Source organism: Eubalaena glacialis, chromosome 3 (genome assembly GCF_028564815.1).
Source record: "Eubalaena glacialis isolate mEubGla1 chromosome 3, mEubGla1.1.hap2.+ XY, whole genome shotgun sequence".
Taxonomy (NCBI): Eukaryota; Metazoa; Chordata; class Mammalia; order Artiodactyla; family Balaenidae; genus Eubalaena; species Eubalaena glacialis.
Genome location: NC_083718.1, coordinates 91,943,423 through 91,956,043, shown reverse-complemented (window position 1 = coordinate 91,956,043; position 12,621 = coordinate 91,943,423). Strand labels below are relative to the sequence as shown.

Here is a 12,621-nt window from a genome sequence, read left to right as displayed (position 1 = left end):
TTTACTGATAAAAAGGTCAGGTGAAGGGCCAGGGCGGTGCTGGGGAAGGAAGAGCCCTGGGGGAGGCCATGATTCGCAGGTTTTGAAAACACTCAGATTCTGAAAGGAGCAGTGTTAAGGGAGAGTGATTTCCACCTGGTGCTAAAAATCTTTACACCATGAGGAATACAAAGGATAACTCGGAAAAGGGCTATCAGGTGGTGGTGATCTGCTGGTGTGAGTATCAAAGCTGGGGAAGGAGCAATGGTCAGGAAGCAGAAACGAGCCGGGAGGATGCCCCCCTCCCTCTGGGCCCAGCATACAAGGCGCACAGGAGAGGAGAGCTTGCCCTTGAGAGGGCTGCGGGAAGCAGTAACTTAGGGGAGAGCCAGGGTTCATGACAACAGAAAGGGGCCATGAACATTCGTTGAAGAGGATACTAGGAATTTTACTGTTGACTGATGGGGTCAGAAAGGGCCAGAGAGAGCGTATGGGGACCAAAGTACGGAAGACGCATTTCGTTAGACAGCTAAGCCACCTGGAGGCCAAGGGGGGCTCTTCTCGGGGGCGCGCACGGCTCCCAGGCCTCGGTCTCCCTCTTGCTGACACTGTAGGGAGCTGGATGCCACTGTGTCCCAGGGCCCCTTTGCAAACACCCACCTTGGAGGGAAGAAACATCTCCTCTTTCAGGCTGAAGACTCTCACGCGATAGGAACTGCAGGGAGAGTGAGGGCTCAGGAGCGAAGGCCGTTGCACGGTGACCCCGGAGATCTCGGGTTTCTATGATGGCTGCCCAGGGGAGCTGGGGCAATTCACCTCTTTATCCAGGAGAAGCTGCTGGCCTGCATGTGTATAGCAGCGGTCCCCAACGTTTTTGGCGCCGGGGACTGGCTTCCTGGAAGACAATTTTTCTACGGACCGGTGGTGCGGGCGGGCGGTTGCGGGGGCGTACGGTTCAGGCGGTAATGAGAGCGATGGGGAGCAACAGGTGAAGCTTCGCTCGCCGCTCACCTCCTGCTGGGCGGCCCCGTTCCTAAGAGGCCGAGGACCGCTACCGGCCCGAGGCCCGGGGGTTGGGGACCCCTGTGTATATCACTTTATACTTTGTTTTTTCGTTCGTTTGTTTGTTTTGGGTGCTGATCAGGATACAGATTTTAACACCCAAAGTATTTTATAACTTTTCCCATTTTTGCCACTTTAAAGTATGAATTCCAAGAATAATTCATTTCTCACTTAAGACTGATTGCAGTTAGGAAAGAGGAAAAAAATAGATGAAGAATTTTTTCAGGTTAGTATTTTCTATTGAGAGGAGACAGTGCAAGTAAGATTGAAGAAGTTATTTCAAACATATACAATAGTACATATATTGGTTACTTAAAATTTAAACATTTGGGAAGAACATGAAATTGTTATTTATAGTCTCATAATTTACAGATAATGCACATTGTACAACAGAAATGTATTTTTTAATGAATGATAAACTTACGCTTCCGAAACAAATTCTCTAAATATACAATTAAAATTTTAATTTTTTTAAAATTAATTTTTATTGGAGTATAGTTGGTTTAAGAGTTCTCTGCTGTTTACCTGCCAATGTGACAGCTAACATGATAAACTACTATGCTACTGATCCTGCAACGAACTGTTTTTCCTCTAAAACAAGAGGAGTGGATTATAGATTTTAGTAAAAAACCTTCACCTCATGAGTCGTGACTATTTTGTTTTACAACCCTAACAAGAAAAAAAGAGCCACTTAGTCACATATATATATATACATACTTACATTATTTACAAAGATTTACATTTCTCCAAAAATACAATTTATAATAAACAATTGCAGGACAAGACAGTATCTGGTGATACTGTGTGTTGGTGACGGAGTAGAAACTAATGTCTGTTGTTTGTTAGTCCTTGTTTCTTCCATGAAACATTGTTTTTTGTTGTTATAAATTTATTTATTTGTTTTATTTTTGGCTGTGTTGGGTCTTCGTTGCTGTGCACGGGCTTTCTCTAGTTGTGGCGAGTGGGGACTACTCTTCGTTGCAATGTGCGGGCTTCTCATTGCAGTGGCTTCTCTTGTTGCAGAGCATGGGCTCCAGGCGTGCAGGCTTCAGTAGTTGTGGCACGCAGGCTCAGTAGTTGTGGCTCGCAGGCTCTAGAGCGCCGGCTCAGTAGTTGTGGCGCACGGGCTTAGCTGCTCCGCAGCATGTGGGATCTTCGCGGAACAGGTATTGAACCCATGTGCCCTGCATTGGCAGGCGGATTCTTAACCACTGCGCCACCAGGGAAGTCCTGAAACATTGCTTCTTATAAAGGGTCCATTCAGGTTAGACTTCCAAAGTTTCCTCAAGGATGAGGTAATACTCAAATGGTAAATCAGATGCCTTCTCACAGTGACTGAAATAACTTAATTAGCATGCGTTTGACTTCATCTTCTGTTACCAAACAACAGGTGCTATAAAAGAAATGTCTCATATTAGTATAAAATGCAGTCAATCTGTGCTGCAGTCTATGAGTCTAAATTACCCTCCTATTCTAATGCGGGTAGCCCTTTTGTAATAAACCCATCAAAAGCAAGGGTTCTAGGGAGAAGAGATGGAGGGAGATTGGTCTTTGGCCCTCAAGAGATGGTAGCTGGGGATCCACCAGAAGTGCTACCCTCAGTGCACAGCACTAATTCACAGTCCCATCTTCTCAAACCAGCTCAGTCTGTGAGTAAAACTGAAATCTCCAAACAACAGAGCTGAGCCCGTAAGACCCATATGTAAACTGTCACCCCTTCTAACAGTCATCTCCTTCTTTGCCACATGAATCCCCGGGTGTGGTTTTCTTCTTTCAGCTTCTCTTTCTGATTAGTCATCTCTGTGGTGATGACAGAGCACCCCTGGGTAACTCAGAGGAAATCAGCCCAAACACCCAGCTACAGCCTTGCCTGAGCAAGTCCCTTCGAACTGACATTCCATTTCATGGCTTTTTTTGTCTTCCCCACGGTCTGTATTTCCATAGGCCAGATCAGACCACAGCTCCCAAAATATCTGCATTCCTTTGGTAACAGGAATTCATAAAAATTTAGTGCTGGGGTCACAGGGGTTAGGTAAAGGAAATAGGAGTTTTCCTTACGAAGAACCCTGTAGAACATGAAAATGGGTGCTGTGGATTTCTGAGGGGGATAAAGTGGGCAGCAGCTCTCCATCTAGCCCTGGCAGGCACACGCTCTTCCACAGGAACTTCCTCACCCTCTCCCACAGCCAGGTGCATCCACTGCCAGAGAATCAGGCCTGCATCTCCAGTTCTCCTTCAGGCTGAGGTAGCACCTGCAAGTCTTTCTTCCCAGAGAAATGGGGGACTCTGCTCCCTTTTTAATTTGGTTGGCTCTGTGGCCTGTACCAAGAGTGAAGAATACCAGCACTCCCAGAAACTGTCTAAATTGAACTGTCTTGGTGAGAAGTGTAATATCACATCCATCTTCCCTCAGATATCTGATATTTACTTGGTTGCCCTCAGATATTTTTAATTGGGTTTAGCTCTTCCTGACACTGGTCTCACGGAGATGTGACAAGTGCACATTTCTTCCTGGTTGTGCTTGCCCCTCCCCAGCTCCTCCCCCAAGCCCTGCCCCTCCATCATATCTGTAACCCTTTAATAACTGAGTTTAGGGAACTCCTCCCTGCAGCCACAATGGGCTCTTTAAATCTAAAAAGTATTATTAAATAGGGTAGGAAACACACAAAGTACAAACTTTGAATAGCAAACAAAAATACTCCAAGAAAAGTAAGCTCCTCTCCCACACCCAACCCCATCCTACCTAGGTTTCTCCCCGGGATGTTACCTTAAGAAGTCAGTTTTACCTTCCTAGCTCATCATTCCAAAGCAATGTTTTTCATGCAAAACTCTCCTGCTCCAGAACCTACCATGACCCCCTACTCCCATATCACTTGATTTTAATGCCCTTGACTTCCAAAAATTTTCTTGCAAATATTCTCTCTTTTGCCATTTCTTCAACTTGATGCTAAGCAGGTTGACGTCTTTATCAAATAACCATGACAGGTTTCGTTCCCCTCCATGTCTCTGCTGATTCTCCCAGCTGGAATGCCTTTTCCACTCTGCTCTTGCTTTGAAGATCTAGCTCACATCGTACTCCCTTCAAAGTCTTCATGATTATTCTGGCCTCTTCACCTCCCCCTTGTTGGTTGCCCAGCTCTGACCATCCATTCCGGCCCATCACCATGTGCTTCTTGCCTAAGTCTTTCTGTTTCTTACACACTCATCCATTCTCCCCACTGTGACCATAAGCTTCTCAGGGTAGGAGCCTTAATATATGCTTTCTCTGAATCCCACACAATGTCTAGCCTCACTGGGTACATTGATCTCAAGCCATGGGCTAACACAGTGCCTGACATCTAGTAATCTCCGTAAGTTATTTGTTGAATGAATAAAGGAGCAAGGTAAAGGAATGAGTTCTGGGATACGCCGTCACCTTTCTCAGTGGCCCTGGATGACAGCGCTCCCGTGACCAACATTCCCCGTCACTGTCTGTGATGGCCATGCCTCCACTGCTACCATGTGGATCTCAGCAGAGGCACTCCTCCGATCTCACCGTCACCTGCCCTCACACACGTTACTTCAAATCTGAAACGCCCCACCTCTGACCATAACCCCCAGGTCTTCCACCTCTCCCCACACTGCTAGCACACCTGCCCCTCCCCTCATCCATGGCTACTTGACTCCTCTCCACCCCCTCTCCATGGGGCCTCCTGGACCATCAACCCCTCGCAGACTCACTACCCCTGCCCACCCTGCACCCTGAAGCTGGCTGAGCTGTCCCCTAGAACCCCTTGCCCCAGGCCTTCTGCTGCAGCTGACTTCCCAGGTGACCTGGTCACCGTCCTGGCCGGCAGCTGGGGAGAAAGGAAGCCTCCCAGGCCCACCCATTGGTCTGACTGCCCCCAGGCCCTCACTGCTGTGCTGCAATCCCTCCACTCCAACCACTCACCCAGGGGCTTTCATGAAAGTCAGCAACTCGTTCAACCAAGCCAAAGGTCTTGACCACCGCCTCCCCCTTTGCCTCCTTGCAGCTCTAACACGTGGCCTCCCCCTCGGACCCCCAACAGGGTGCCGCTTGGGTCTCCTCCTGGCTCCTCTGCCTCGCCCACCACTCGAAGGCCTTCAGCTTCTCTTTCTTGGTGACCTCAGATGCTCAGGGAATCCATTACTGTTCTGACGAAGATGCTCCCCAACCTGTAACCCCAGCCCCTAAAGCCACTTCTCCAGTTATATGCTGGACACCCCTATCCACGTGATGTGCCCTCACCCCAAGCTCAGCCTGTCAGAGCACAAATTCACCTTCCCAAACAAGGGCCCCGCCTGAGTCCTCCGCTGTGCCTGGCATGCTGCCAAGGGTCAGAATTCCTGTCCCTTTTGGCTCCTTTCTTTCTTTTATTAAAAAACTAATTAATTAATTAATTAATTAATTTTTATTTTTGGCTGCATTGGGTCTTTGTTGCTGCACGCGGGCTTTCTCTAGTTGCAGCTGCGGGGGCTACTCTTCCTTGTGGTGCGTGGGCTTCTCATTGTGGTGGCTTCTCTTGTTACAGAGCAGGGCTCTAGGCGCGCGGGCTTCAGTAGTTGTGGCTCGCGGGCTTACTCACTCCACGGCATGTGGGATCTTCCCGGACCAGGGCTCAAACCCGTGTCCCCTGCAGTGGCAGGTGGATTCTTAACCACTGCGCCACCAGGGAAGTCCCTTGGCTCCTTTCTTGAAGAAGAATCATAACCATAATAGCTAGCATTTATTGAGCACCATTATGAGCCAGTCACTCTTCTAAGCATTCTGCTTACACTAACTTGTTTGTACATATTATTTCTATGCTATTATTACCTACACTATCATTGTTACTTCTATACTATTGTTATGCCCATTTTCCACAGAAGAAAACTGAGGTGCAGAGAGTTTAATTGACTTGTCCGAGGCCTGTGAGAGACAGAGCTGCCATTTAACCCCAGGGAGTCTGGCACCAGACTACACTCTCCGCAGAAACTTTGTTCATACGATATCCATACTTTCTCTGAAACCTAGCCCTCCTTCATTTCTGCCATGACCACCCCGATTCAGCCTCTCCTCTGCTTTGGCTGGATTATTTTATTTATCCACCAACGAGTGTCCCCATCTCTAGCCTCTTGTCTATTAATTCACCCTATGCTTTACCAGCAGAGCGATCTTCCCAAAGCATAACTCTGCTCAAAAATCCTCAGTGGGGACTTCCCTGGTGGCACAGTGGTTAAGAATCCATCCACCTGCCAATGCAGGGGACATGGGTTCGATCCCTGGTTGGGGAAGATCCCACATGCCGCGGAGCAACTAAGCCCATGAGCCTGCGCTCTAGAGCCCGTGCTCCGCAACAAGAGAAGCCACCGCAATGAGAAGCCCGTGCACCGCAACGAAGAGTAGACCCCGCTTGCCGCAACCAGAGAAAGCCCACACGCAGCAACGGAGACCCAACACAGCCAAAAATAAATAAAATCAATCAATCAATCCTCAGTGGTTTCCCAGAAAAAAATCACCCAACCTCTTGGCAACTCTCTCTCAATATCTTGGCCTGGCTCAACCTCTATCCCACCAATATATGCTGCCCCCAAAAGGGATGACTTGCCACCCCCTACCCTGCCTTTTACAGCCCTGGGCCTTTACTCTTCCCTTCATCCCTCAAAGCCCGGCTCATGGGTCCCTGCCTCCTGACCACGGGGGCTCTGCCAGGACGGGACCTTCTGGAGGCTCCTTACGGCAACTTACTTCACCCACCGCCACCGTTCATTGTGTTTGGATACTATCTTTTGTTCATGATACGGGCCCAGCTCTGACCCTGGCTCCTGAAGTGAACCCTATCCTTGGCTCAATTTTCCTGGGATGGGAGAAGGAGGGAGTAGATTGTGGTGGGTAACAGGATAACTCTTGGAGTCTGAAGACCTAGATTTGAATCCCAGCTCTACATTTATGAGTGATGTGACTTGACTTCTCCGGGTCTCACGTTCGCTGTCTCTAAACAAGCTGTAAAGATACCCCCTTGCAAAAAGCTCACTGAGAGGGTTCAATGAGATGTTACATGGAAAGTGGCCAGTTGGTGCTTAATGAACTGTGGTGAGTATATCTGCTGATGTTACTTATTACTGTTCAAGGCAACTAACTGACAGATAAGTAGAATCTGGCTCCCCAAGGAATAGACCCTCTACATCAGGCTGTTCTGCTTCTAGTACACGATATACAATGTACCCACTGAGCAGTCTACAGGATACTTACCTAGTTCTCTGTGTTTATCTGCTATGGGCGTCCCAGAAAACCTACAAATGAAGACATTTTCATCTCAATTAAAGAGCTGAAAAGAAAAGCTGGAATCTGGAGTTGCTGGCTAGAGGCCTGAACTGGGAAAACTCTAAAGCAGAGCCCTGTCGAGCTGGTATTTCCTACTCTCCTAAATGCTTACATCAAATTGGCCACAGAGTTGGGCCAAAGAGTTGTTCAAAAACTGGTCATCAGATGATAGAAAAACAAAAACTGTTGACGAATGTTTTTTTCTATAGCAGCTTGTGCATAAAGCTAAAGATGGAGGGAAGGCTGGAATGTTCTGGACCAGCGCTGCCTGACAGGGATACCATGTGAGCCACGTAAGTAATTTAAAATGCTTAGTAGCCACATTACACAGTAAAAAGAAATGGATGGGGACTTCCCTGGCGGTCCAGTGGTTAAGACTCTGTGCTTCCACTGCAGGCGGCGTAGGTTCAATCCCTGGTTGGGGAACTAAGATCCCGCATGCCACGCAGCATAGCCAAAACATTAATAAAATAAAATAAAGTAAACTAAACTAAACTAAAATAAAAATAGTAGTAGAGCAATTATATTTTAAAAAAAAAGAAATGGATGAAATTAATTTTCACGATATATTTTATTGACTAGACCAACATATCAAAGATACTATTTTAACGTGTAATCAATATAAACATTATTAATGAGATACTTTACATTCCTTTTTTAAATAAGAAGTCTTACAAATCCAGTGTCTATTTTATACTGATGGCACATCTCAATTTGGACTCTCCTGTTTCAAGGGTTCAACAGCCACATGTGGCTCGTGGCTACCATTTTGGACAGCACCAGTTTGGACATTCAGATACGGTCCCACATGTATGCATCAGGTTCCTCCCCATCGAAGGCATCAGCTAGCCTGGAGCCATGCTAATGGTCCAGAAGCCAAGTCCACAGGCTTGACTGAGCTTGTAGAAGTCTCAACTACAAATAGCCGATGGAGCTGTTTACATTCAACTCTCTCCCCTTCTGAAGGCTCCATGCCAAATGCCTCACTTTCCCAATTAATGGCTTTAGGGTTGAGATGCTTGCTGAAGTAATTATTTTTTAGAACAATTTTTTTTTTTCAGGTTATATGGTGCTACCAGTACTGATCACTGGTGTAAGTTTCCCTCCACTGAATAAACTTTTTTTTTTTTTTAATAAGTTAAATCAGCCAGTTGTTTTAAATAAGTTAAATCAGCCAGAAAAGTACTCAGTGCTACTTTTCTTCGGTTCAGGAGTTCTGGTGGTAGACCCCTCCGCCCCTTCCCTCCCAAGAAAAACATATGAGTGGAAAATTATTTTGGTTTCTGGGGACCAATCTGTTAAGGAGATGATTAACTATAATACTTCTATTTGGGGATTAAAAATAACTTTTTAAAAAGAACACCTGAGTTCCCCAACTGTTTTACTTATTGGTAACGATGGCTTAAAACTTTCTTCAGCTGATTTTTTTATAACTTGTTTGGAGGAGATTCAGTTGACTGATAATCTATTACTTAGGGATCTTCGTGGTATTTGAAACCTATAAGATAGAAATGGTACCTTTGGGAAATCATATTCTAGTGTCAATACCCCAAAATAGTCTAGGTCAGCACTGACCAACAGAACTTTCTGCAATGATGGAATTGTTCTCTATCTGGTCTCACATGGTAGCCACTAGCCATCTGTGGCTACTGAGCACTTGAAATGTGGCTAGTATGACTGAGGAACTAAATTTTAAATTTTATTTAATCTTCATTAATTAAAATTTATATTTAGATCACTGTACGTGGCTAGTACCCACTGTATTGAACAGTGCAGGTCTAGGGAAACTTAAATCTAGTCTGTGAACTTGATTCAAGACATGACTGTAAAATGACATGGACCCCAGATGCCATCACCTTGCAGAAAGCTTCCTCTTCAACACTCCCTGTGAGAGTGACAAATCAGTCTCGTAAATTTCCTTTTGGTGAAGGCTGATATGGAAACTGATGGGGCTTCAAGAACCTCTACTCTGAAATTTACAGCCTGGTCAACATCCTCTGGGACTTGAGGAGGGGTTTCTTGGCACCAGGAAAGAACAGGCTGGGATGAGGTTACCAGTTCTCCAGGGCATATGGGTTGCTTTCTGGAGACTGAGGAAGGCTCAGGAAGGCAACACGGGTAATACCAGGTCATTTTACCCACTCCATGTCACCCGACTCAACAAATGCTCCTTCCTACCTGGGACCTCCTTCTGGGCTATAAGTCATGAAAATTATGACCATGGCAGCCAAGAGTAAGAGGTTTTTTTGCAAAATCTGGCTTGAGCCCAGAAGTATAACTATATGTTGAGGTGGGCCACAGATATGAGGCTGTGGAACAGTCCTAAGTATATTCGGCTGTGTTCCCACTCCTGTACAGCTCTCTATGGCCCAAGGATTCATTCCACCTCAAGATAATGCAGAATCTTGGGAAACCCGACACGCTCAGCAACCCCAGACAACAAGTACAACAAAAAAGGTTTTGTTTCTTTCGAAACAGCTAAAATTTCAAACTTTGTTTTCATCTTCAAATTAATCATTTTCTGGCCTTTGAAAAACCAATTCCAGTTTGAAAACTTATTTTTTTAAAAAAAGAAAGTATACGTACATTTTATAAACAGCAAACCACATATTAGTACTGGCAGTATGGTTAAAAGCACAAACCTGTGCCTTGTATTGTCTGAAAAAAAGAAAAAGAAAGAAAGAAATACAATTAGCTGGAACTGACCAAAACAGACATACAGTTGATCCTCTTTATTTGTAGATTCCGTATTTGCAATTTATCTACTTGCTAAAATTTAGTTGTATTCCCCAAACCAATACCTGCAGCGCTTTCACGGTCATGCGCTGACATGGGCCACAGAATGGTGAAAACTGTGTTGCCTGATGTACACATTCCCAAGCTGAGGTTCAAGGCAATGCTCTGCCCTTGTGTTTTAGCCCTTGTACTGTAGACATGTGCCCTATTTGTGGTCTATTTAGTGTCATGCCTTTCACATTTTTGTACTTTTTTGTTGGCTATTTCACTGTCTAAAACGGCCCCCAAGCACAGTGCTGAAATGCTGTCTCGTGTTCCCAAGCATAAGAAGGCTGTGTGTGCCTTACAGAGAAAACACATGTGTTAGATAAGCTTCATTTAGGCATCAGTTATGGTGCTGTGAATTCACTGTTCATGCGTCAACCACATATATTAAATAAGGTGTCTTTAAACAGAAACACACATAAAGCAAGGTTCTGTATTGATTCCTTGCCAAAAATGTTGTGACCGGAGGCTTGCAGGAACCTAAACCTGTATCTCCCCTGGGAGCAATGGTTCAATATGCACTAATTGTGTGTTTACAGTGACAATAAAACATAACTACCGTGAATAAAGAGAATCGACTGTATTTCTAAATAAACTTATATGCACAAGGTTGATACATATCAGGCCCAGTGCTGTTTATTGAAAGCAGCAAATAGTCCACTATTCAGCCATCCCGTCCGGCCAGTGGGAGCACAGCTTGGTATCGTGTGCTTGGCAGGGCAATGTGGCAGCCATGCATAGCAAGCCTGAGAAATGTTCATCATACAGCCGCTGACACTGTGCTAAATGATGTGCCTACAGGCTCACCGAATCATTGCGACAACGTTGGATTAGTGCTCTAACCTCTCAGTGTCTCAGTTTCCTCTTGGGGATCACTATAAATGGAACTGATAAATATGCCTCCTAGGGTAATTGTGAGCATTAATTGAGTCAATACGCTTAAGAACAGCTATTAGCTGTTGCCATGAACCTATTGAATTGATGCTATTGGAATCTCTACTAACGTCCTTTGATCCTGCAATTCCATTTCTAAGATGTTAACCTACAGAAACTATCAGTTATGTGCCTCTCTCCTCCCTTCAAAAAAGGCACAAAGATATTTACCGCAGTCTTACAATATCAAAAAGCAAAAACAACCGAAGTGTCCACAATAGAAAAGAATGATGTGTTCATGAGGTGGACTCTATCCACCTACTAAAAATCTAAGGGCAGAATACTGAGGATATGGCAAAATGATCACCACACATTGCTAAGGGAGAGGGTGGGGTCACTAACAGCCGGTACAACATGGATAAGAGAGAGGGGAGAGGAGGAGAGAGGAGAGGAGGGGAGGGGAGGGGAGGGGAGGGGAGGAGAGGGAAGGGGAGAGAGAAAACGAATGAATGAATGAGAGTATGAACACACACCCTTTCCTCTTAGTAGGAACACAGGTGGGTTAGAGCAAATAGGCAATAATCCATTGGTTTGATTTGAGAGGCCCCTGGCCAGAAACTGCTAGTTGCTCCCCATACCCATTCTCCCCTCTTTAATAAAAGAATTCAGATTTTCAGCTGGGCATACCACCACTCCACTAAAAGATTAGTTTCTCAGCCTTTCCTGTAGCAAGGTTTAACCATGTGGCAAGTTTTGGGCCGCGAGATGCAAGAAGGGTTGTGTGGTATTTCTCAAAAGTCTCCCTGAAAGGGGTAAGACACACCATTTTCCCCTCCCTGGGTCCCGCTGCCTGAGATAGCAGGGAAGGTGCAGGAGCTGGACCACACAACTGCATAAAGTAGCAATGTGCCCAGGGCTGCCTACCTCCAATTATTATTATTATTTCTTTTTAGTTGAGAAAAGTTAATCATTTATCCTTTTTTTAAAAAATTGAAGTATAGTTGATTTACAATGTTGTGTTAGTTTCAGGTATACAGCACAGCGATATACCTGATATACTTTACCCTTTCTGTAAGATGTTATAGAAAAACCCGAACAAACTTTTTGGCCAACCGTGTGTGTGTGTGTGTGTGTGTGTGTGTGTGTGTGTGTGTGTGTACACACACACACACACAGACATATATATACACACATATATATATTCTTTTACAGATTCTTTTCCATTATAGGTTATTACAAGATATTGAATATAGTTCCCTGTGCTATACAGTAGATCCTTGTTTATCTATTTTATATATAGTAGTGTGTATCTTTTAATCCCAAACTCATAATTTATCCCTCTCTCCCCAATGTTTTGTTGGTTTTTTTTTTAGCATGAAAGAAGTAATCTACATTTTTAAGCCACTGATACTTAAAAAAAATTTTTTAAACAGCTGAATCTAATGCTACTTGATACAGTCTCTTCCAAAATCCTTTCTCCCATGGGATGATGCCAGATGCTGTCATCGCTTTGGAATAGCAGATATTTAGGGGAGATGAAACAACAATGATACAAGTTCTTAATTACGTTCTTCCTTCTTGACCTGGCCAGTGCATTGACAGTTGCTTGCTCTCTCTTCACT

General features: G+C 44.9%; 1 protein-coding gene across 1 annotated transcript in view; it reads right to left on the bottom strand.

Moving 5' to 3' along the window:
* Positions 1 to 1,396: 1,396 nt before the first annotated feature.
* Positions 1,397 to 12,621, bottom strand: part of CD58 (CD58 molecule) — a 44,333-nt gene continuing 33,108 nt past the window's right edge. The window contains exons 6-8 of the mRNA XM_061183859.1: positions 9,932 to 10,003; positions 7,274 to 7,314; positions 1,397 to 2,434 (exon numbers count right to left, since the gene is read on the bottom strand). Of these exons, the coding sequence (XP_061039842.1) occupies positions 7,295 to 7,314; positions 9,932 to 10,003 (92 nt within the window). The 3' untranslated portion in view covers positions 1,397 to 2,434; positions 7,274 to 7,294. The remainder of the gene's footprint in view (positions 2,435 to 7,273; positions 7,315 to 9,931; positions 10,004 to 12,621) is intronic.